Source organism: Miscanthus floridulus, chromosome 1 (genome assembly GCF_019320115.1).
Source record: "Miscanthus floridulus cultivar M001 chromosome 1, ASM1932011v1, whole genome shotgun sequence".
NCBI lineage: Eukaryota > Viridiplantae > Streptophyta > Magnoliopsida > Poales > Poaceae > Miscanthus > Miscanthus floridulus.
Window position 1 is genome coordinate 71,368,190 of NC_089580.1, and position 24,222 is coordinate 71,392,411.

The window sequence follows — 24,222 nt, forward strand, 5'->3', positions numbered from 1 at the left end:
TCCTATTCAAAGCATCTATAACAGCCTTATGCTGATACATCCAATTCATTCCCAAAATTACATCTATATCCTGATCCTTAAGGATAATCATGGTAGTAGGAAAAATATGCCCACCCAGGTTTACGGGTACCTGGTATGCCATTTCCTTAGTACATAGACGTCCCTCGGGCGACTGTATAAAGAAACTTTCTTTTGTTGCCCCAATTGAAATTTCATGCTTCACGACAAATGTTCTATTGATGAATGAATGCGATGCACCAGAATCAAAAAGTATAACTGCAGGGTGATTGGCAATAGGAAACATACCCATCATCACTGGCTCCCCTTCCGGAATTTCTCCAGCTTGAATATAGAACACCCGTCCTGTCTTCCTCTCATCTTTGCCCTTTTGAGCATTCTGATTGGGGTTCTTGTTTGGTGCCTGAACCTGTTGTTGATTAGCAGGGGCCTTCTGATAATTTTGATTAGCCTGCCTAGGATATGGACATTCCCTAGAGAAATGACTAGTTCTTCCACAATTGTAACATGGATAGTTGTGACCCTGAGATGTTGGAGCATTGCCACCAGGAGCATTGGTTGACTGTGAACTTGGATAGGTTATAGCAGGATGGACATTTGACTGTTGCCCAGCTTGGAACTGCGGTGGACGATAAGGAGGACGATTATGATGTACTGGATGATAAATCACCCTCTGCCTCTTTTGATTTCCACCAAAAGATCCAGACGACACACTCTTTTTCTTTTTGAGCTCCTTATGCTGCCAATACTTTGATTCTGAAGCAATTGCAATATTTACTGCCTCATGATAAGTAACATTAGTGCAAGTGGTCATCATAGTCTGCAACTTGGTATTCAGGCCTCTCATAAACCACCTCTTCTTCTTGGCATCAGTATTGACATGTTCGGATGCATATTAGGACAGATGATTAAATCTTCCCACATATTGCATCACGGTTTGATCTCCTTGTTTCAAAGCAAGGAATTCATCTAGCTTCATAGCCATCACTCCTTCAGGGATATAATGGGCTCTGAAGGCAGTATGGAACTCAGCCCAAGTTATTGGAATACCAGCAGGTTGCATAGCCACTAAGTTTGCCCACCAAGCACTTGCTGCTCCTCTAAGTTGTTGGGCGGCAAACGTAGGTTTCTGATACTCCGTGCATGGGATAAGGTCAAATTTCTGCTCCATAGTTCGAAGCCAGTCATCAGCCTCTAATGGTTCATCTGCCTTGGTGAACACTGGGGGTCTTGTGTCTGTGAAATCAATATATGTAGCCTCTTGTCGGTTATGGTGGCATCCATGGTTTCCGTACATCTGATTCTGATTACTCTGGGCCATCTCATGAAGCAAACGAGAATTTTCAGCCGTCACATTGATAAGTGTAGTTATAGCATCAGCTAAATTGGTTGGAACAGGTGGCGGATCTAGAATACCATCCTCATCTTGTGAAGTTCCAGGAATATACGAACCCCGCGTACGACGCATCTGCTCATAACAAACCAAACTTTATTCACATGTCTTTATTGAATTGTACCAAAGCTTACTCTAGACACATTACAAAGAGTTTACTAATGTACAAACAAACCCATGAGTACGAGAACAAAACTACTTAACTTAACTAGAGCTACTATTATACAACTCTACTCTTTTCCTCAATTTCTTCAAACTTCAGGCTCAGTATCCATTCTAGAATTATTACCACCTTCATCATCACTTTCATCGATCATTACTAATTCTTCAGGATCTTCTTCTTCTTCCTCTCCCGATTCATCATCATCGGCAAGGATGACACCGGGGTCCATGGCATCAGCTTGAGGCTCATGATTCAGATTTAGTAGATTGCTAAGCCTATGAACTTCCTCATGTAGATATGTATTATGTTCTTCTAAATCTTCTACATAGAATTCTAGCTCATGAGTTCTAGCTCTAGCTACATTTTCCCTGTGCCAAGCTTCATTTCTTCCCTCCATCGTACGAACTAACATACTTTCACAGTTCCTATGCGCGGTGGTGAGCTGCCTCAATTGACCCTGTAATTCTCCTATTTGTATAACATCCAAAGCCCTATCTCTAGTAGATTGTGCTAACTCCATAGAAACCCTCAGTATCTCTGCTTGGGGATCAGGCCTAGTACTGCTACTGCTAGCACCATCATTTCTAGGGGCAAGTTGGTGACGACGAACTCCTTTGGGTCCAGTGGACTTATGGGGCGTCATCTTGGCATGAGCCATACTGTAGGAAGCCAATTTAATCCAAGTAAGACCATTAGATCAAAATCTAAAAAGTAGCTAAAATGGATTACATTCCTCAAACCAGACTCACTGCTTAACTCCAGACTAAGAGGTGAAGGAAGTAACGAGTGAATTATTCCTGATGCATGAATCGTTCTTACGAACAAAAACATCAAAGTTTATAATGCACATAAACAACATTTATTTTTATATAGGGCATAGTACAATTACTACTCCACCACACAAAAACCTTTTTAATCAAATAGGGAATGGTGAGAAAGAAATAAGATAAATCAGAAGCAATTTGGACCAAGTTAAATTTAGTCATCCAAATCATTTTGAAGTTTTTGTAAAACAATACAACAAAACCTTGTAACGATCTCTCTGATACCATTCTGTGGCAGAACCTCCTAAGTTATAGGGCCCACATGCACCTATCACTGTCCGACGACCTTTGACATGTATGCATATGTTTCCAATAACTTAAAAAGACTGTCGGGTGTCCTCGGGGAACCCCGAATCATCCACGATTTCCAAGCAGGATCACGTTACAGAGTCATTGCAGTATTACAACATTTATTCAAATATCAAAACCAGAGTAAAAACAGCGGAAGTCTTACGATAACATAGTTTACAAACCAGTTATTTCAAACCTTACAAACTAAGTTCTTTAATTATTACAAACCATAGTAGTAGTGGAGTGGCATAATTAATATAGACATATCACACAAAATAAACATCCTGCCCAAGGATCACACATTTACTTCTCATCGTCAGAACGAACGATAGTCATGCAGCACGATCCAAAACAGATCTGCTCATGAAGCTCACTTGCAACAAGGGGTCAACGAACCCTGAGTACAAAAGTACTCAACAAGACTTATCCGAAATATTAACTGATAAACTCAGGAATGTAGGCTCAGGGATTCAAGGTATAGCTTTAACAATGATCAAAGTTCTTTTGCGTAAAAGCTCTTTTAACAACATTCTTTATATAGAAAACTTCTTAAGAATTATATACAAAGCTGACACGATCCGCACTGAGATCATGAAACTTCATATCCAACACCTTCACAAGCCTTATTCAAGTTTCGGTTATTAATTCTACGATGATGAACAGTGAGTTGAGTCTCCATAACCGAGGAGCAACGACGATTCGAACCGATTATAAACCCAGCTGGGAATTCCAGACCACACGACATATGCAGGTCCCTGACCTCCATATACCAACCTACCCTCGGATCCTCTAAAACAAGAACGGGTCCGCGCCACCCGAGAACACAGTACTCCACCATTCCAGCCCATGGCCACGTGGGTACACGCTATTCCCGCCATCTCTCCACTCCCAGTGCGCGAGTAGCCATTCTCGTAATAGAATTGCCAAGTTCAGGCTTACCGGAGTATGTGGTTAGTACTACAAATTCTCATCTCATACAATTCAACAACGGACGTGCCTTGATCGACACAGGCGGAAAGAACCCGCTCACAAGACCTCCATGTCTTGTGGCTCACACACACCGAGTCCGCCCGGTCTAGATTTATTACTTCACATTCCCATATCACATGCTAACAATATTGACCAATGTTCCATTTAAAACTTGCAGGTGGCAGGTAGTCACCCGACTTTCATCGTTCTACGCATAGCTAAGCAAAACTAGGCATATACGAGTTTAAAACTGATAAAATGGTAAATATGGAATAACAAGGGTGGTAATGCACCAATTAGGCTTTTACTTAACTCTTAATCACTTAATGCAGTAACGGAAAGCAAAAGCGAAATTAATTTGTAAAACACAAGGTAGGGTTGTATGCATCCGGGGCTTGCCTTCGTTGACGGAAAAGTCCGATTCCTGCGACGTTACACAAGTATACGATCCGACCCCAACAGACGGATTAACCTCTTCAACAGCTTGATTAACTATCACATTTTCACCTTTGTTCACTACACGTAATAACAATGCCATGTTTAACATGATGCGGAATACGAAATATGATGCTCGATGATGGATGCAAAATTAATAATTTGAATACAACTTTCCTTCGCGGTACAGTTGCAAGTCAAACAAACTAAATCTTTTTCATAACACATATATCAACTGCCAAGGATCATTAACAACAAATGATCCGAGGTCATCACTCAATCCAAAAGTCCAAACAAAAACCTAAATCATTAAAGGTTACTATTTGCTTTTATGAATTAATTATTTAATTCAACATTATGAAATAAATCAACTTATTCTGATTGAGCTCAAAATTTTAGTACATGTTCATTACATGTTAACTAAGTGGCAAAACAAATTTCATAATTTTTGGATAAATAAATAAGCCTAGAAAAAATCATGGAAATCCATTTATGAATAAATTGAGCAATTTTTATCACATTTAAAAATTACTGAAAAACATTATTTCATATTTTTCTTAAATACTATACCTCACAGAGAAGTCACTCAAAAATTTTCATAATTTTTGGAGCTCTAAATAAATCTACACAAAAATAACAAAAACAGACACTATTCATTCAAATCTAAAAATAGAAAAATCCATTTGAACGCTGAGTCACTGACAACGGGTCCCACATGTCATCTTCAACCTCCGACGTTGACCACGACAGCGACGGCTCTGACCGGAGATAACTCGCCGACGGTGAGTCCAATGGCGATGGCCAAGGTACCAAAACGTTCACCAAGACTAGGCGCATCTATTGACGTCCCTACTTGATCCGATAACGGTCCTATGCTAGCTCAACGTCGGCCATGGCGGATGCGGTGGCACGGCAGTGCTACGCCGGCGAAACGAAGCCGAAAACGGGGAAACAGAGGGCATGGGAAGGTCCAGTAGCTCACCACGAACACGTTCAAGCAAGAATTAAGGCCGGAGAAGCAACGGTGAAGCGGGGCGGCGTTCACAGCGATCACGGCGGTGCGAGCAATGGCGACGGCGGTGTTCCAGTGGCTGTGGTGGACAAAACGAGCAATCAACAAGATATTAAGCACCATGGCATCACGGAGAAGCTGAAACAATGCTTCCCGAGATCAGAAGCTCACCATAGAGTACTGGCCACGATGGCGCTCGCTCGACGGGGACTCTGCCGGCCGCGAGGAAGAAGAGCGTGGTCAGTGAGTTCCCGGCGAAATCAGCCGACCACAGTTGGCTGGGTGGATGCGCAAGAGAAAGACGGAACTGGAACGGCCTTTACCAAGACGACCACGGCACTAGGGAGACGGTGCGGGCTCGCCGGAGCTATGGCGGTGGCGTCGGGAAAAACAGAGCAAGAGAGCGGGGCCAACGGCGATGGCCTGGGCTAAATAGAGCAGCTCAGAAGCGCAAGGAAGCTGCGCTGTGGCCTTCACCGCACCAGTGCGACGCCAAAGACGGCCACGACCGCGCCTGGAAGCAAACCGAAGGTCGCCGCCGGTGTAGCGTGAACGGTGAGTACTGTTCATCGAAATTACAAGTTTGCCATTCGCCAAAATTCACAAATTACTCCCAAATTTTCATAACAACTCAAAAATCTCCAAAAATAAAAGTTGTTCAAAATCAAAAGTTCTACAACTTTGCTTTTACAACTATTTCCTAATTCGGTCTAGATTTTGAAATGAACTTTTGAATTCAAATAGGGAAATTTAACGAATTACGCCTTTTTGATTTACTCAAAAATTTTCTAAACAACTTGAAAAACTCCAAAAACAAACTTTGTATAACTTGCCAAGCTCTACACTTTTGCTTTTGGGCCCAACCCTAAAATATGCTTAGATTTTGAAATGGATTTTCAGGGTAGGGTTTAAATGTTGAAAAGCGGGGTTTTCTGGAAAAATTCAAAATCCAAACAAACATTGAACTTGAGTCAAACAATACATTGCAACACATACCACATAAATATAAACTTGTATTAGTGTATGCATCTCAAAGTTTCACCAAATGCCAAATGCTTTGCAATGCATATGATGACATGTCAGATTTTAATATTTAAACACCTGAGGTGTTACACCTTTCCCAGGAGATCAAAATATGGTTGATGTTTGGATATTCAAAGGAAAAACTAAGGTCCTAACATCGGCCAAATCAAGAAAAGCTAGAACAGTTGATCCCAAGATGTAAATATCGGTTGATGAATATAGAGAGATTAGAACATGTTGTGATCAGCAAAAGAGCCGATATGAGAAAGGGGGAAATGCCAAAGGATGGAGCAACAAAGCCACGAGTCACATCTAGGATCCTATTGAATAAGTGGCAGTGGCAGAAGGAAAAAGATTATCAGTGATGGTTAGAGGATCAAGAATACCAGTATCAACTGGAAGAAGAAAGATATGAAAGGAAGCAAGCCGAATCGCACTGGAGTTGTCCTTTCTTCAGATACTGCTGGAACGAAGGTTTGAAATTGCCTACTAGACATAACTGTCCAGAATGCAGCAATCAATACTGGGAATTTAGGCAATCTCAAATCAACCGCCGGTCTATCCATGCCCAAGATACATATCAACATAATAACATGGATCGATGCTTAAAAAATAAAAGTATTCATGATCAGTTGGGAAAAAGAGTTGTTGACCAAGACTGGGCTAATCATGAAGAAGGAAGCAACCAGAGAGAACATGTCTGGCAGGAGGGCAAATGGTGCCCTAGAGGATTGACAAGAAGCTAGAAAAGAAGAGTGCAACACCTAAGGAATAAAGAGATGGAACAGGCTCAGCCATTCGGTAAAACTCAAGTGTGGCGTTCCAAGCAAACAGCCGATAGAAAGCAACCATCGGCTAATGTCCAAATGGCTTTTCTGCTACCATCGGAGTTCAAAGCTCTGACTGATCAGGAAGTTTATTCAGACTTTGATGAATCGGAGTATGAAGAGATAGTTGCCAAGTTAACGGTTGTGCAGCAAGCAATATTTGATAAGCCAGTTAAGCATCGGCACTTAAAGGCTTTATATATGAAAGGTTTTGTTGATGGGAAGCCGATGAACAAGATGTTGGTGGACGGAGATGCTTCTGTCAATCTTATGCCTTACACCACTTTCCGTAAGCTTGGCAAGGGACCAGGAGATTTATTTGAAACCGACATGCTGCTTAGAGACTTCGGAGGTAATACATCTAAGACCCAAGGGGCAATAAACGTCGAACTGACAATCAGGAGTAAGACTCTGCTCACCACGTTCTTCGTCATTGATGGAAAAGGGTCGTACAGTTTGCTCCTCGGCCATGACTAGATTCACATAAACTGTTGTGTGCCATCAACCATGCATCAGTGTGTGATTCAATGGCATGGAGATAATGTCGAGGTGGTTCGTGCTGATGAGTCTGTGAGTATTACGACAGCCAATCCAATGTTTTGGGAGCTAGGAGACTTCGAATGCCTTTCTAGCAAAACATGGGAAAGAGGCTTCATCATGATTAATAATGAAGGCCAACAGTTGGTTCAAGCAATCGGCTCTGAGAGTTTGTTTTGATCAATAGTCATGGCGTTGCGTCGGTCATTGAGTTAAGGAAAATAAGCATTGAGTCTTGGAGATGGGTTTAGACCGACGCACATGAATGCTGAGTTAAAGTGTAAGTGCGATTCAGAGTTAATGGATTTCTTAAGAGAAGTTCTATTTTGCTTAATAGGATGCTTGACTTGGATTGATCGATCGCTTGGAATATGCATGAAGAAATGTTATCCTAACATTTGGACCAGATAGCCGATTCGTTCTTGGCTCCAATAGTTGATACCAGGAGTATCGCCTCTAGTTCAAAAGGTAAAAATCTTCAAAGACAGCAAAAGCTGATACGATATGTGTCACCTATAGAGCAAAAACAAAAAGAAACATTCACAGTCATTGCACTGAGGCACATTCATGAAAAGAGAAGTCTTTGTTCATTGGTTCCCCTAAGTACAAACTAATCAAAGACCTTATTTACCACATCCTGAGCGGATGTGATGTCCACTAGGCCTCCACTGCCATGGTAAATTCTTCAAGTAGGTCCTCATGCTCCTCAGGGCCGTCGCCTACTGGGAAACCGGTCTCCATGGCGTGGAGCTCGTACCATGTCTGAACCTACGCCGTAGTCAGCGCCACTGATGCACCGTGGCGAACGCCATGGAGGGCGATTTCCTAGACATGGGCTGGGATGTCTTGAAGATGAGCATCGACAGAGGAACCCCGAGCATTGACAGCATCCATGGCCACGTTCGCCGCCAGTTGGAGAGACTCTAACTGCGACGTCAAGGCTGGTGATCACAGAAGAGGAAAAGCTATCAAGATAAAAATAGCCGAGATTAGAATAAAGACGTTCCTAAGGCTCATCGCACCTGCCACCACGGCATCCGATTTAGTCAGCTACGCTCGAGCGGCGTTAGCCTCTTCCTCGGCCACATGAAGAGCGGCCTGGGAAACCCCGAGGCGGATCTCCAGTCGACCGGTCTCCCAGGTTGCCACGGAGTAATGGTTCTAGGCCATCCTCCACTCATGAAGGTAGCGCCGGGCATCATCGCCGTTGTAGGAATCGGAGGAGTCCGACGACGAGGCCGGCATAGAAGATGCGGCGTTAGAAGGCCCGCCGGCACTGGGAAGGGGACGGAGACTGTCATTCACAACAAACCTATAGGCGAGTCAGAACTGTTCATCATCATAAACAAGAAATGTCAATCTCACCTCATGCGCTGGAGACACTGGTTCATTGGCATATTCTCTTCGGGGATTTCCTCCGCCGCACGTTTGCCTTGGTGGTCTTCGCCGGCCATGAAGAGTGATTGGATCTACGAAAGGGAGAAGAAAGAACCGCTATAGGGTTTTCAGCGAGCGAAGAAGAGTAAAGGAACAGTCGCGGATGGAGATGTGTTCGAGGCAGAAGCCATCGGCTAGTATTTGAAGACATGAAGCGAAGGGACGGACGCCTCAAAACACACAAAAGGCAACCGTAATTAATAGGAGGCGAAGCGCCACTTCACCAATGTCGAAGAGAATACAGCATCAGATGACCAAGGATAGCAGATCGAAGGGCTCTCTTAAATGAAAGTCATGTCTCTAGACTTAATTAAATTAAGACCAGGAGTCCAGGATCGGCCGTATCGAATCGGCTCTTTGGCCGAAACAAAAGTGCAATTGAACAATAGGGAATATAGTCGATTCTACGCAAGCTAATGATCTCGAGGCTGATTTAGATAGCTCAACATGTTCTGGCTTTAACCAGCAGTTCCCGTTTCTCTTGTTGGATGACATCAGTCATCTTAGCCAGGCTAGACTTGTGACAATCAATGGCAATAAGATTCTAGAAAAGACCTGGCATGGACTACGTTTGAGAGCCAAGAGCAGAGGAGCCAAATGATTTACCAACCGAAGACTACAAGAATTTTGTAATGGACAACTCAGAAGATTTGAATTACTTTTGGTTGGATTGAGGGCCAAAATTAAGCAATTTTCTGAAGGAGACTTAGTCTAGAAAATAAAATCACCGATCGAGTCAGGGGGCAGCAGATTCGGTAAAAAGCCACCCAACTGGGAAGGACCTTATCAGATCAGATGTTATGCGCCTGGTAATACTTGTATTCTAAAGATACTGAGAAGGGAAAGGAAATTTCGTAGAGCAATCAAATGGGAAATATTTGAAGAAATATTACCCTAGCATTTGGATTGACACGTAACAACTGATTTGCTTGGCCATTAGTTTTAATAGCCGATACCGGAAGGGTATCGTTGCTAGCGAGAGAGTAAACCCGAAGGGGTGAATGCTGGTACGATGCGTATCGATTATGTCAACAGAGTGATACGTACAGAATGAAGCACGAAACAAAGGGAAATCACTCAAAGCAAGAAAATTGTTTGCTAAGCGCCACCTATTACAAGCTACGGGCTAGAAAATACTTTGCCTACTATATCATCGGCCAGGGTATTGAAAGCTATAGAGTTGGCGGCGCTCATAAAATCCTCAACCAAGTGCTCGTGCTCCCCAGGGTACGTTGCGTCTAGGAAACCATGGGGAAGAAGCCGAAGATTATGACCTAAACGGGCTTGTGCAGCAGATAATGCCATGGTGGCTCCATGGCGAACTCCATGAAGGGCAACCTCCCTGACGTGATCCGGGATATCGTGCAAGCAAACCACCGAAACGGCGCCCCTGGCATTGACCAATCCCGCTGCATGATCCACGGCTGATCGAAGACTCTCCAACTGAGCGGTTAAATCTAAAACATTAAAGAAAAGAGTGATCAGAAGTCTTGAGGACAAAATCAATGAAAAAGAATAGAGGAATAATGGTAGACATCTCACCCATGGTTCTAGCTTCAGCCCTGGCCAACCTTTCTCTCATAAGGCTGATCTTGGGGGTTGATCGGTCTTCAATCATGGCCAGAGCCGATTCCGCTAGGGAAAGGCAGTTAGCTAGATGCTGGTCGGTCCGATCAATGGAGGCCAGCAGATCATCGTTACTGATCTGTCGCCTTGAATGATGAGGAAGCTGGCGGCGGATTGATACCAAAGATGACCCCGAGGGCTGGGCGGTGCTCACCCTTTGATCCACAATGGGAGCGCCCCGAGATGCGTCCTCTTGACGATGAGGGCGTTGACGTGATGATGTAGATCTGTTGAGGGCTTCTTCAGCAGACCTCTTATTGTTCTCCATGACCTCGAACCCATGGAAAGGTAGGAAATATGCTAAAGATGAAGAAGGTTTGAGACAAAGAGGGTTATTTTTCGACTCACAGCCACAGCCCGTATATATAGCCCAGGAGAACGAGAAGATAGATTTCAATGGAGATATGAAATTGGAATCGGAAACGGAAACGGATCAGCACTCTGAGAATTTAGGGAACGGATAACGAAGAGATAACAGACTCAAATTTATTACTTCTCCAGATTACAAAATATCGTGGGATGGATACATTGACCAAAGATTAACTCACCAGAACTTCTTTGGATTGAAGGGAGTCCGAATTTGCACAAGGCCAAAATTCATTGTGAACCAAGTCGCATCGGCCCATCAATAAAGTTATATCCAAGAGAAAGAATTTTATCCCCCGCCTAACATATGCTCAATGGATTCCTCAATAAATTAAGGAATTATGGGAAAGAATCTTGAGGCTTTCCCGATAAGTGTTTGGAAGAGTAACAAGGGGAAGGTGATCACACATTCTAGCCCTTGCAAACACTAAGAACGGCTTTACGAGCATGAAAAGAAGGCTCATGTGGTATCACAAGAATTCTTCTAATCACAATGACCGGTCTTCTTGCTCAACAAGGTGCTAGGATAAGTAACACAATCACCATATGCACAAGAACTCTTCTAGCCGCTCAAAGATCTTCATAACGAGAGGGCGGACCATGGAGGGTCTAGCGGAGCTAGAGGCACTCGAGGAAGTAGATGGAAACAAAGCATGGTTGAATTGTTGAGTTGCTCTCGCCAGGGTGGGATGGGCATTTTATAGCTAGCCCAGGAAGATGAATCCAAGTGCCCGTGAAACAGTGATGCTCTTGTAAGAAGTTTTGAGGCATGAGCTCGTAAATGAACGCAAGCGGTGACAAACAGTGGGCCCCGGATCAAGGTTCTCTACCCGTGACTGTGCACCAATCAGGGATGCAGACATGATAATTTTGGAATAAAATTACTTTTATTCCAAAATTGGGGAGCATGTGTTTACACCGGAATTTGGAAGAAGGATCTCAGAAGCTCAGGAGCTCCCAAGATCATGACAACAAGGGATCAGTTGCATGCAGATCAAAACCAGCTAATTCGGATGCAACGCTAGAATCGGCTTTCTTTAGATAGCGCCAGCAGATAACGACAGAGGCTATAATCGGCGCTAGGACGAGACATGCTGGACTCTACAAAAAGAGAAATATTAGAGTCTAAGTTATCTTAAATTAGGAATGTTTTCATTATGCCAAAGATTGTATTGAGTCGTACTCGAGTAGGGTTCGTTTTTAGACTCTGGGTATAAATACCAAACCCCGGCTATTGTAAAGGACATCAACCAATCAAATACAAAGTTAATTACTTTTTCGGCTCCGGCCACCCCTTAGGAGTAGGAGTAGAGTAGATCTCGGCGAGTTCTTCAGCAAGTACGGCTGCATCGATCCGGTCGACCTCCACTGCTTGTCTATAAGTACCATCATGGTTTATACCTCTGTTCGTATGGCCGCATCAATCCGGTTGACCCCCACTGCGACTCTAGTATAGGCTAGTTATCGACTCTTGCCTAATTCAAGTATGGCATGTGTGATTCTGCCTCACACCCCACTGCTTGAATTAGATCAAGGTCAAGTTATCGGCTCTACCTTAGCATGGCAGTCTCTGGTAGATTCATTAAGTTACTGATATTGCTTATTGCTTTCATTGTTTATCTAATTACAGCAATATCACTCTGCCTGATTGAGATTGATCTGGATCGGCCTTACATCTTGTTTAACTCAGCGTTTGCTAATCTAAAACTGATCTAATCTACATCTTAAGCGATGAGTTATGTTTTTATTGGTTGTTTTGCATCAATCTTGATCGTGCATAGCGTGCAGTTAAGGCATGTCCGATCTTGAGTAGATCTATTAGTTAATGAGAACCGTTCCTTGGCCCATCATCACGGCCTATGGGATTCTGCCTCTCACCCCACTGTTGGCACCGTGAAGTGGGGATCGTTAGTTGGTAGACCTGTTCCTGAGAATGCATGACCTTAACTGTGCACTATGCCTGAATCGGCTGTTTAGCCGATATCGAATGCTTTCATGAATAGTTCGCATTACAAGATCGTTGAAGTAGAGATAAGTTAAAAGATATGTTAGCCCCATGATCTTGTTATTGTATTACGGCTTGTATGATTTTGCCTCATGCCCCACTGATATTAGTAATGAGTTAGGGTCATCGAGTCTATTGTTGTTTCTATGGCCTGCATGATTCTGCCTCATGCCTCACTGGTCATGGCGATAGATGAGATCTAACATGTTCATTAGATTTATCTTTATTAAATGGTTAAGTGATGTTGAATTATTTCTTTATATAAAAGGAGTTCGGTTACTTATAATCATTGGCACAGTACAAACCGATCATCGTTGATATCTTATTGTCATTGATTAATATCTGCTTAAATAACATTTATCCTAAATGATAACTGATTCTTCTTATACAACCCCATGGGTTTTAACCGATTCATTCTTGCGAATATGCTGGGATCGACTATTTAGTCGATCTCCTCTTATATCGGCTCTCAGAGCCGCACATTCGGGACTGTCTGGCAACACCGGCACGTTTCGCCCTTAATTACTGATGAGCTTTCTCTCCTTGTTAATTGCAGGGTCAAATTGACTGGCACGTCTTGGAGGATTGCGCAGGATCGACCACCCTTGCGCTGAAGTTAGGCGGATATGCTCCATCGAGCGGACCCTTTCAGCTTGCTACGTGTGTCCTCGGCACAGAGACGAAAATTTTGTGTCGACAGTACGGTATCAAATTGATTGCAATATAAATTTGGAAGATAAAATGTCGCAAACATGTTAATTCACTACCGACGATAAGGGAATTAGAAAGATTTAGAGGGCCAAAACAATGTTATAATTTGGCCATGTTAAAGACTGATTTAGGTTTAGGTCCAAAAGCAAAGTTTGTTGTACTCAACTCAAACTACAACTTCTATTAAAGGTCAAACTTCATATCTAGAAAAGAAATTATAGTTTTACCCTGGTCAAAACAGTATCATGAAAAAATGAGTTAACTATTGATCCAACACTTATAAGCATTTTTAGGCTAGTTTATGAATATAAACCCTAGATCATTTTTTATCTTAAGTATTTCTAGACTGTTTTAAGTGATAAAACAACAAGTCACTATAAAAAATATAGAGTTCAGCACATTTCTCAATATCCAAGTCATGGTAAAAATTAAAATTTATCAATTTTCATAGCTCGGCGACGTAGTAATTGGGGAGATCCACGGCGTCGAGCTCGGCGCTAAGATCCACGGCGCCGAGCTCATGCCACGTCCGCGCCACACAAGCAGCCACGTCAACGATACGCAGAAAATGACCCTGGACCTGGCACCGAGACATGTAAGCTCGGCGCCAATTATCACGGTGCCGAGGTCAGGGTCTATTTTTTGAAAGGACGGGCCTGGTGCTAGTAGTAGAATCTTACCGCGTGTGACCCGAAGATCCCGGGTTCGAGTCGCGGCCTCCTCTCATTGCACAGACGAGGGTAAGGCTTACCCCTGACATCATTTCCTAGACCCCGCATAGAGCGGGAGCTCTCTGCACTGGGTATGCCTATTTTTTATACTGATCGGGGCCTATTTGTCAAAATCTTAAAAAAAAGGGAGGGGGGGGGGGGGGGGGGGGGGCTGAAAAACAAAAACAAAAAATCGGTTGTTTAGGCGGCTAAGCAACCGGAGTCCTATAGTAGTGGTATATCTTTAGCTCTCGCCAAGTGCAAATCGGAATCCCACTCGGGAACAAAATTTGCCGGCCGGCCGCCTTTATGCTTGCTTCCGGCGGGCGCCCATGCGGTGGCCGCTTTATTCCCGATCGTTGTTTTTGTTTCGCGCCATTGCTGCTGAGCTGGAGACTCTTCTCCGTCGTCCAATTGTCGGCCTCTCTCCCAGTCCCAGCTCCGCCGCACACGCCATTCTCGTGCAGAGGCCAGAGGGCCTTCCTTTGCCAGGTGTCTGTTCTTGCCGCCGCACCAGTTTCTCCGTAATTCAGATGACTTTTTACCACGGCCGCTTCGATTCGAGTTAGGTCTTGTTTAGTTCGTGAAAAATTTTGGGAAATGGTACTGCAGCACTTTCGTTGTTATTTGATAATTAGTGTTCAATCATAATTTAATTAGGCTTAAAAGATTCGTCTCATGAATTTCGTTTAAACTGTGTAATTAGTTTTATTTTTTATTTATATTTAATGCTTCATACATGCGTCCAAAGATTCGATGTGACGGAGAATCTTAAAAAATTTTGCAAAATGAATTGCAACTAAACAGCACCTTACTGTGCTTTTCTTCCGAATGCATGGATTTCATAAGGAAACACGCCTCATAATTTTCACAGGAACGAATTTCAGTTCATGCTTTGTAAGTTGGGGGCTAGGCTAGATATGATCGAATTGCGGATGCCAGCCGTTTAGAACTGCAACATTTCTTTCTGTAAACAAAAAGCAATTGCAGAGCAGAAAGAACATTTCAAACGCCATAACCATTGATTGATTTCACAGCAATAAAAAGAGTGGCAACACGGGCGGTAGAATGCGCTGGTTACTGCACCACGTCTACGTTTTACAATATGCAAACCACAATCTACTCTGCAAATCAACATGAGCAGAGCGACCGGGGCTGCAAGCCAGGCAACGGACGACCTACTCCGATTAATAGGTAGGACAGACTAATAAGCAGACGACCAGATCAGATGAGATCATTACAACGACGACCGACGGTGAAAAATATTTTTGTTCGTAGCAGGATCATTAGTCCTAGCTAAACCGGGCTTGTGGTAGATTTCACGGTTGGCTGGCCACTGCCGACGGCGGCGGTCAGCACCGCCACGCCGACACGGACACCAGCTCCCCGCGCTGCCAGTAGAGGCAGAGCGCGCCGCCGCGCTTCTCCACGCGGAACCCCATCAGTGCCATCTTCTTGAGGAGGGCCGCCGCCTGCGACTCGGCGAACGTGCTGGCCTGCACCGGCACGAACCTCGCCGACGCGAACACGGTCCGCCACGGCGGCGGCGGCGGCTTGTCCATGGCCGACGCGCGGTGGCGCGACACCACGCGCAGCTCCACGTCGGGCTGCACCAGGAACCGCTCGATCCTGGCCACCGCCTCGGCGTCCGCCCCCACGGCGTCGACGGAGTCGAGCAGGGACACGCACGACTGGAACGCCTGGAACAGGTGCGCCGCGAACGGCAGCTCCGTGCGGTCGCAGCCGCGGTCCACGGAGACCACCACCTTGGCGCCGAGCCGCTTGACGAGGTGGAGGACGGCCGGCATTGCGGCCACGTGGGCCGACCCGACGGGGAGGTGCACGGCCACGGCGTCGCCGCTGGTGATGGCCACCAGCTCCGCGGGGTCCAGGGTGTCGATGTTGAACACCGCGAACTGGAGGAAGACGCCGAGCTCGCGGGCGAAGCCGGAGAGGTTCTCGTGGATGAGGTTCAGCTCCAGCGGGTGATGCGACGCCGAAGACACCAATGCGGTCACCTTGAGCGTCGCCGCGGGGCAGCGCTGCGCGAGCTCCTGCATCAGCGACGCCCACTGCTCGCCCATGCCAATGTCGAAGTCGAGCACGTGGATGCGGCTGGCGCCCCCGAGCTCGTCCAGCACCGCCTGCACGCAGGTGAGGTGCGCGAACTGGAGCACGGGGGAGACCTCGGAGAAGGCCTTGTACGCCCCGAGCTTGAGGACCACGTCGTACGGCGTGGACACCGGGGGCGCCAGGACCTCGCCGGTTGGGGAGAGCGCAACGCGCAAGGCCTCCTTGAAGTAGAAGGCTGAGCGGAGCAGCGGCGTCCCGGCCGTGGGAGCGGCGGGGAGCCGATAATTGAGCCGCGCCAATATCTCGCGGGCGCCGAAGGCGTCGCCAGCCTCGGCAAGTTTGGCCGCCTCGGCAAGCTGGTCCACCGCAGCGGTCACCTCGTCGTTAGCAGCCTCCGCCTTGGGCTTCAAAGCGGGCGCAAACCCGCCCGCCTGGGCGACGGGCCCAGGGAAAGATGGCAGCTTTGGCGCCGGCGCGCCGGCCATCGGGTGGGGTCGCTTCGTCTGCGGCGCCACGTCGAGGGACGGGTGCGAGTGCGAGCCGAAGAAGGCGGCGTGTGGCTGGGGGTGGTGCTGGTGATGGTGGACCAGGAAGTTGGGCGTGTGGCCGAAAGGCACCACCTTGACGTCCTCCATGGCCGGCGCGAACGGCATGCTGGCCCCGAACGCCGGCGACATCATGGACGGCGCGTGGTCCAGCTCAAGGACCGGCGGATCCATGACAGACCCCATGGCCGCAGACGCGTCCTCGCCGCCAATGAACCACCTGAGGAGGGTGTGGTCGGGGGCAAGTCCCGCCGGCGCCGCGCCATCGGACAGGACGGCGCCGGCGGCGTCCCACCCTTCGCCGGCGCTAAGGCCCATGTCAAGCGGCGCGAGCTGCCACTCCTCCTTGCCCCCCGCCACGGCCTCCTCCCCGGCCCCTCCCCCTGGCCATGCCGCCGCCACCGGCGGCGGGGAGATGTTCTTGGCGTTGGCACCGGCGAGGGCCGCCACACCGGCGGTCGCGGCGCCCAGGGGCGACGACAGCGTGGAAACCGAGGTCGGAGGGCTCGGGCTCGGGCTGTGTCGGTGGTCGAGCACCGACGTGGGCTCCCAGAGGTCGCCGGCGCCGGAGACTTTGCCGGCGGCGAGCCCCTGTCGTTGCTGTTGCAGCAGTGTCCCCGCGTGCCCTTCTCGTGCGCTACCAGCAAAGAGCATTCCTCTCATCTAAGCCAACTCCTCATAACAGCAAAAGCAAACCAGGAATGGCGACGGTTGCTGGTCCCTGGCTGCTTCTTCCTCCTCCCGACACGTCTTGTCCTATGGCCTGTTGCTTCTTTCAGAGAGCGCTTGGTTGTAGAGTCCAAGGACTCATCATTCAGTACGCTCTCGTACTACCAGCTCCTCGGCCCTTCCCTCTCTACCTCCTCTTCTGTCTGTCGTGGTGGTCTGGTCTCTCTCTTCTCTTCCGCGGCTGAGCCTTGAGCGTTTGTGATGAGAGGGGTGAGGAGGGTGGAGGGGTGTGTGGGGGAGGAGAGAGTATTTTATTCTCCTGGCAGCGTCTTGATCTCGAAATGATAGCGTACAACGTGAAAAAGGCAATAAATAAAGTGGGGTGGCCTTCCCGCTGAGGACTTGCCTTCCTCCTTCTGTCCTCTCCTCTCCCTTTCATTTCTCTGTCCATACAGTAGAGTAGGAGTAGATTTTCCTTGAAACAAATAAATAAAAAAATTGGCTCAAAGGGAGAGAGGCTTTAGCACTGTAGCTCTCGTTTTGGTGCAAAAGGCTGTGCGCTGTGCAAAATTCCTTATGCATGGTGCAGGAAAGAGATATTTCCGCAGACATAATACTGTTTGAGCAACTGTTCACTAGCTTGTAATGTTGAGCCAGGAACTTCTGTAGCACCCTGCAAGCTCACTTTGCCTCGCGCCGGTGCCGGTGTGCTAGCGCGCGGCATTTTTTTTAATTTTAATAATTTTTAAAACTAATTTTAAATCTAACACGATCAGTTTTTTTTTTAAAAAACTAACACTTGCGTGGCCAAATGCATGTACCGCGCTATGCATAGTGACGCGGCAGAGGGCTGACGTGGCGGCGACCGGAATCGCTGACTGCTGACGGGACAGGGCCTGCCGCGCCACCGATCTTGGCGTGGCACTGCCACGTCCTGATCCGTGGCGCGGCAGAGCCGAATAAAACTGACCGCCGCGGCCCGCGTCCGTCAGTGGCCGAGCAGCCGCCGTTGCCCCGAGCAGCTGAAAGGTCCTAATGGCTAGAGGGGGGGTGAATAGCCTAATAAAAATTTCTACAACACCACTTAACCAAATGGTTAGACAATTATGAGGCGAAGCGAGTGTTGCGCTAGCCTACTCAAAATGCAAGCCACCTACCACAATTCTAGTTTAGATAGTGTCAATTCACACAAGAGCAATGACACTACCCTATGTTAGTGTGCTCTCAAAAGCTAACTAAAGAGCCACACCAACCAAGCATGCAAGCTCTCACAACTAGCTACACTAAAGAGCTTGTCAACTAGTTTGCGGTAAAGTAAAGAGAGTGATTAAGAGGGTTATACCGCCGTGTAGATGAATGAACCAATCAATCACGAAGATGAATAACAATGATGACCAATCACCTCGGAATCAATGATGAAGACAATGATTTTTTACCGAGGTTCACTTGCTTGCCGGCAAGCTAGTCCTCGTTGTGGCGATTCACTCACTTGGAGGTTCACGCGCTAATTGGCTTCACACGCCAAACCCTCAATAGGGTGCCGCACAACCAACACAAGATGAGGATCACACAAGCCACGAGCAATCCACTAGAGTACCTTTTGGCGCTCCGCCGGGGAAAGGTCAAGAACCCCTCACAATCACCACGATCGGAGCCGGAGACAATCACCACCTCCGCTCGACGATCCTCGCTGCTCCAAGCCGTCTAGGTGGCGGCAACCACCAAGAGTAACAAGAGAAATCCGCAGCAAAACACGAACACCAAGTGCCTCTAGATGCAATCACTCAAGCAATGCACTTGGATCACTCCCAATCTCACTATGATGATGAATCAATGATGTAGATGAGTGGGAGTCCTTTGGCTAGGCTCACAAGGTTGCTATGTTAATGAAAATGTGCAAGGGCTTTCCCTTGAGCCGGCCATGGGGCTATAAATAGAGCCCCCATCAAATAGAGCCGTTATACCCCTTTACTGGGCAAAACGCGTTCTGACCGGACGCTCCAGTCGTGTTGACCGGACGCTGGACCCCAGCGTCCGGTCGCTCGCAGACGACCACGTGTCCTGATTCCAACGGTCACTTGACCTGACCGGACGCTCCGGTATAAACTGACCGGACGCTGAAGCCCCAGCGTCCGGTCGTTTCCAGTAAGCTCCCCGAGGCATGTTTTTCCGACCGGACGCGTCCGGTCCACCTTGACCGGACGCAGACCAGCGTCCGGTGCTCAACCCTATCCACTGTGCCGTCTGACAGCTCGACCGGACGCAGCCTTTCAGCGTCCGGTCGCTGAGTGACCCAGCGTCCGGTCAGTAGACCGACGCCAGCATCATTTCGACCAACTCTATTTCAACTCTAACTTCTTCACCCTTGCTCAAATGTGCCAACCACCAAGAATTTTGCATCCGGCGCAATAGAAAATAGACATTTCATTTTTCCAAAAGCGCCGAATCCCGCCTCGCAAGCTCGGCGGGAGGGAGAGAGGGACCCAAACCCATCTCAACCCTGCAAACACCTTGCGCACATGTGTTAGCATATTTTCACAAATGTTATCAAGGGTGTTAGCACTCCACTAGATCCTAAATGCATATGCAATGAGTTAGAGCATCTAGTGGCACTTTGATAACCGCATTCCGATACGAGTTTCACCCCTCTTAATAGTACGGCTATCAAACCTAAGTGTGATCACACTCTCTAAGTGTCTTGATCACTAAAACAAAATAGCTCCTATGGTTTATACCTTTGCCTTGAGCTTTTTGTTTTTCTCTTTCTTCATTTCAAGTTTAAGCCCTTGATCATCGCCATGCCATCACCATTGTCATGCTATGATCTTCATTAGCTTCTTCTACTTGAAGTGTGCTACCTTTGCCTTGAGCTTTTTGTTTTTCTCTTTCTTCATTTCAAGTTTAAGCCCTTGATCATCGCCATGCCATCACCATTGTCATGCTATGATCTTCATTAGCTTCTTCTACTTGAAGTGTGCTACCTATGTCAAGAGCACTTGATAAACTAGGTTAGCACTTAGGGTTTCATCAATTCACCAAAACCAAACTAGAGCTTTCAGCAGCGCAGCAAGGCCGCCTGGCCGCCGCGCCCGCGTCCGCCCGTCGCCGAGCACGCCGACCGCCGCGGCCGCGTCCGCCCACGCCAGCCAGCCAGCCGCCGAGCACGGCACGACCGTCGATCGTCCGGTGCGGCCGCCGAGCCCGCACGCTGGCGCGCCACCCCCTCCGGCCACACACGGAGGCTGCCCGCCGAGGACTGCGCCCGCGCCTCCCGGCCTGGTATAGCGCGCTGGAGCGAGGTACTCCCCTAATAAAGTTAGTAAAATGATTAAAGTATAGTTAGTAAAGTTATTTAGTTTAGTTAGTATAGGTAATATAGTAAGTTAGTATAGGTAGTAAAGTTAGGTAGTTTAGTTAGTACAGTTATTGAGTCTAGTTATACATTGGATTTAGTTTAATTTGTTGTTGTAGTTAGCCTTGTATAGATGTTAATATTATATTAGTTAGTATAGTTATAGTTAGAATATGTATTAATATTGCTATGGACATTACGTACGATGATTTCGATGATTTGATGAAGTTTCTTGAAATGCTTTTGCAGATGGATTGTTGTGTTAGAGTTTTGTGTAGAGGAAGTGTTAGGAAAGAAGATGGTATGTTTGAGGATATGGAAGAAGAATTGGAATGGTTTGATGAACCCCCTAGCTTCAACGACATTTGTGTCTGTTTGAATACAAAGTTTGGCGGTGATTTCATACTGAAGGGGAGGTTTGATATTGGGAAGACTAGGACACACTATGTCCTCATGCCCTTGCGTGACCTTGCTCACTGGTCCCGCTACACTAGGGTTCTCCAAGGTTCCAATGTGCCCATAGCTGAGGTGGTGGTGGAGAATGGGTACATGATGCAGGGTGTTCAGGACGGCCCGTCAAATGACGGTGTTGGAGGCAATGAGCAAGAATTGGGGGTCGAAGGGGAAGCAACTTAGGGTAACATGGATTTGGATGGTCAGTTGACATAGGAGCAATTCCATTCAACTACAATAGGTTGTATAAGCAATGACTTCGATGTAAATGATTTCGAACGGGAAGAGGAGCAGGAGAAGGAGGACAGGATCGGTGATGTAGTTAGTAGTGATTCAGACGATTATGATGATGACCAAGGAGGTACAGATGCTACGCCAACACCAGCTGATGTCATACTAGTACCGGTTCATACTATGCCATTACCAGTACCAACTGAGGTTTTCATGGTGTCCAGGCTTAGGGTAGACTAGTCACAGATTTGACTGCAGATGATACCCCTATGATTCATAGACCAGAATTAGCGAAGCACAGCAGTATGTTCCACCACCACCTTACACAGCGACTGAGCTTGAGCAACTAAGGTCCAAGAACATACTTTTTATGGACGATCCAAACTATAGGGATGTCAGCATGACAGATATGATAATTTGTGACACCAGTCTCCAGTTGTGTAGAAATTCATTGTATAACCATGAGAAAGAAACCCTTAGAAAGGGGATGATATTCAACACAATATCAGAGATGAAACTCTTCCTTCAGGACTATGTTGTGTACCACTATAGGTCGTCCACCGTCACTCATTCAAACCAGGAGTTGAGGTACCACGTGATATGCAAAAACGGTTATATGTGGAGGTTAAATGCACAAAAGAGACAGAGTGATGGCGAGTGGAGAATAACTAAAGTTGTCGAATCCCACACTTGCCTAGACAATAGGGGGAAGGAAAATCAGCAGCAGCTCACTGCACGTTACCTTGCCCCGTCGTATATTGGGGCTCATTGATGATAATAACGATATCTTAGTGTCTTCTTTATAATAGTCCATATCTGGATTTGCTAGGTACGATGTGACGTACGGAAAGGCTTGGCATGCTAAGCAAATTGCTCTGGTGATTCGATGGGATACTTGGGAGGAAACGTACAACAGGGTGCCCTGCATCTTATGTGCAATGCATTACTACAACCCTGACTTGAAATGGTTTGTGGACACCGGAGGGATGTTTTTTTGGGACCTATTGAGGTATGTCCTCTATCGTGTGTTCTAGTTGTTCGCACAAACGGAACATGCATTCCAGTTTTGTCGGTCAGTCATACTTGTTGATGGAACTTTCCTGACATGAAAGTACAGGGGCACCTTGATGATGGTTGCTGCTGTTGATCCTGAGGACCAGATAGTACCCATGGCTTTTGCTTTGGCAGAGGGAGAGAATAATGAATCATGGTCATGGTTCACGCATCTTCTACGTGTGTAAGTGTTTGGCCCAACTCGCACTATATGTTTGATCTCAGACCATCATGCAGGGCTTCTTAATGCTATAGCTGAGCATATAGATGGGTTCTCGCCTCTAGTACATAGATGGTGCATGAGACACTTTGCCGCTAATTTCTGGCGGCATCAGTGGAAGCAGGAGATATATGACAAGGTAAAGGCTCTATGTTGTGTACGTATAGAGCACCAGTTTAAGGAGACAAAGAGAGAACTAGACAAGATGGTAAATGCGGCGGGAAAGGCCTGGTTAGAGACACAGATGGAACAGAAGGCTCAGTGGGCATTAGCATATGATGAGGGGGGTTTCAGGTATGGCATCATGACCACTAACTCCTCGGAGTCGTTCAACCGTATATTCACCGGAGTTTGATCGTTGCCTGTGTCTAGAATTGTTGAGTTCTCATTTTATAAGTGCAACAAATATTTTGTGAAGAGGTGGGAACTTGTGCAAAGGAATATAGCTGAGCAGGGGCGTTTTGGAAAGGCCAGAGCTGAACATTTGAAGGAGGCCAAGGAATTAGCCAAGTAGCACACCGCCAAGCCGTATGGACCCCGCCGCCATATCTTTAGTGTACAGGGCAAGGGTGGCACAAGCTTGGGCGGCGAACGTTATGGTGGACGAAACTACCGAGTTGATCTTGAAAAGGTATAGTGCAGTTGCAACGTCCCTTAGATCATGCATGCCCCTTGCTCTCATATGATCACGGCCTGTAGGGTTCATGGGTACAACTATGAGGATATGCCATATATGTCACCCTTGTATCTCCGTTCGAACACCGTTAGTATTTGGAAGATGAGCTTCGAGCCATACCTTGACCTGACATAGTGGCCACCTTATAAGGTTGTCTATGGCGCGGCACTAAAGCATCGTGGACTCTGGCGCGACCGAACCAGTGGGCTATGACGCTGTATTCGAGATAATTTCACCCGATTACGTTCATTTTAGAAATTTTGAACGCATGATACAAACAGATGTGATCACTTAAGATTGATCATGGATAATCCGAGTACATGACACATGGGTATAATACATCAGTAGTTCAAATGGAATATAAGACAACACAATGGAATTTCTACTACATAGCTACATCGATCATTAATAAAGCATGGAACTAACAGACGGCGCAATCAAAAACCCTCAGTCAGAAACATACTGAGTAAGCAACTTGTCGTCCGAGTACCACTCCTCAACCACAACCCTGTTGCTATGGCTAGGCTCACCTACATTGCCCTGATCTGCCTTTCACCTATAGTAAGCGGCCTCTGCTTCATCTGCGGCCTCTACGACCTGAGT

At 46.7% G+C, this 24,222-nt stretch overlaps 1 protein-coding gene across 1 annotated transcript; it reads right to left on the reverse strand.

The window, feature by feature from the left end:
* Window positions 1-15,350: 15,350 nt before the first annotated feature.
* LOC136486802 (scarecrow-like protein 6) lies at window positions 15,351-17,978 on the reverse strand. The gene has a single exon (XM_066483826.1). It carries the CDS (start codon window positions 17,626-17,628, stop codon window positions 15,700-15,702), a length of 1,929 nt encoding a protein of 642 aa, XP_066339923.1. The 5' UTR covers window positions 17,629-17,978; the 3' UTR covers window positions 15,351-15,699.
* Between the last annotated feature and the right edge of the window lie 6,244 nt (window positions 17,979-24,222).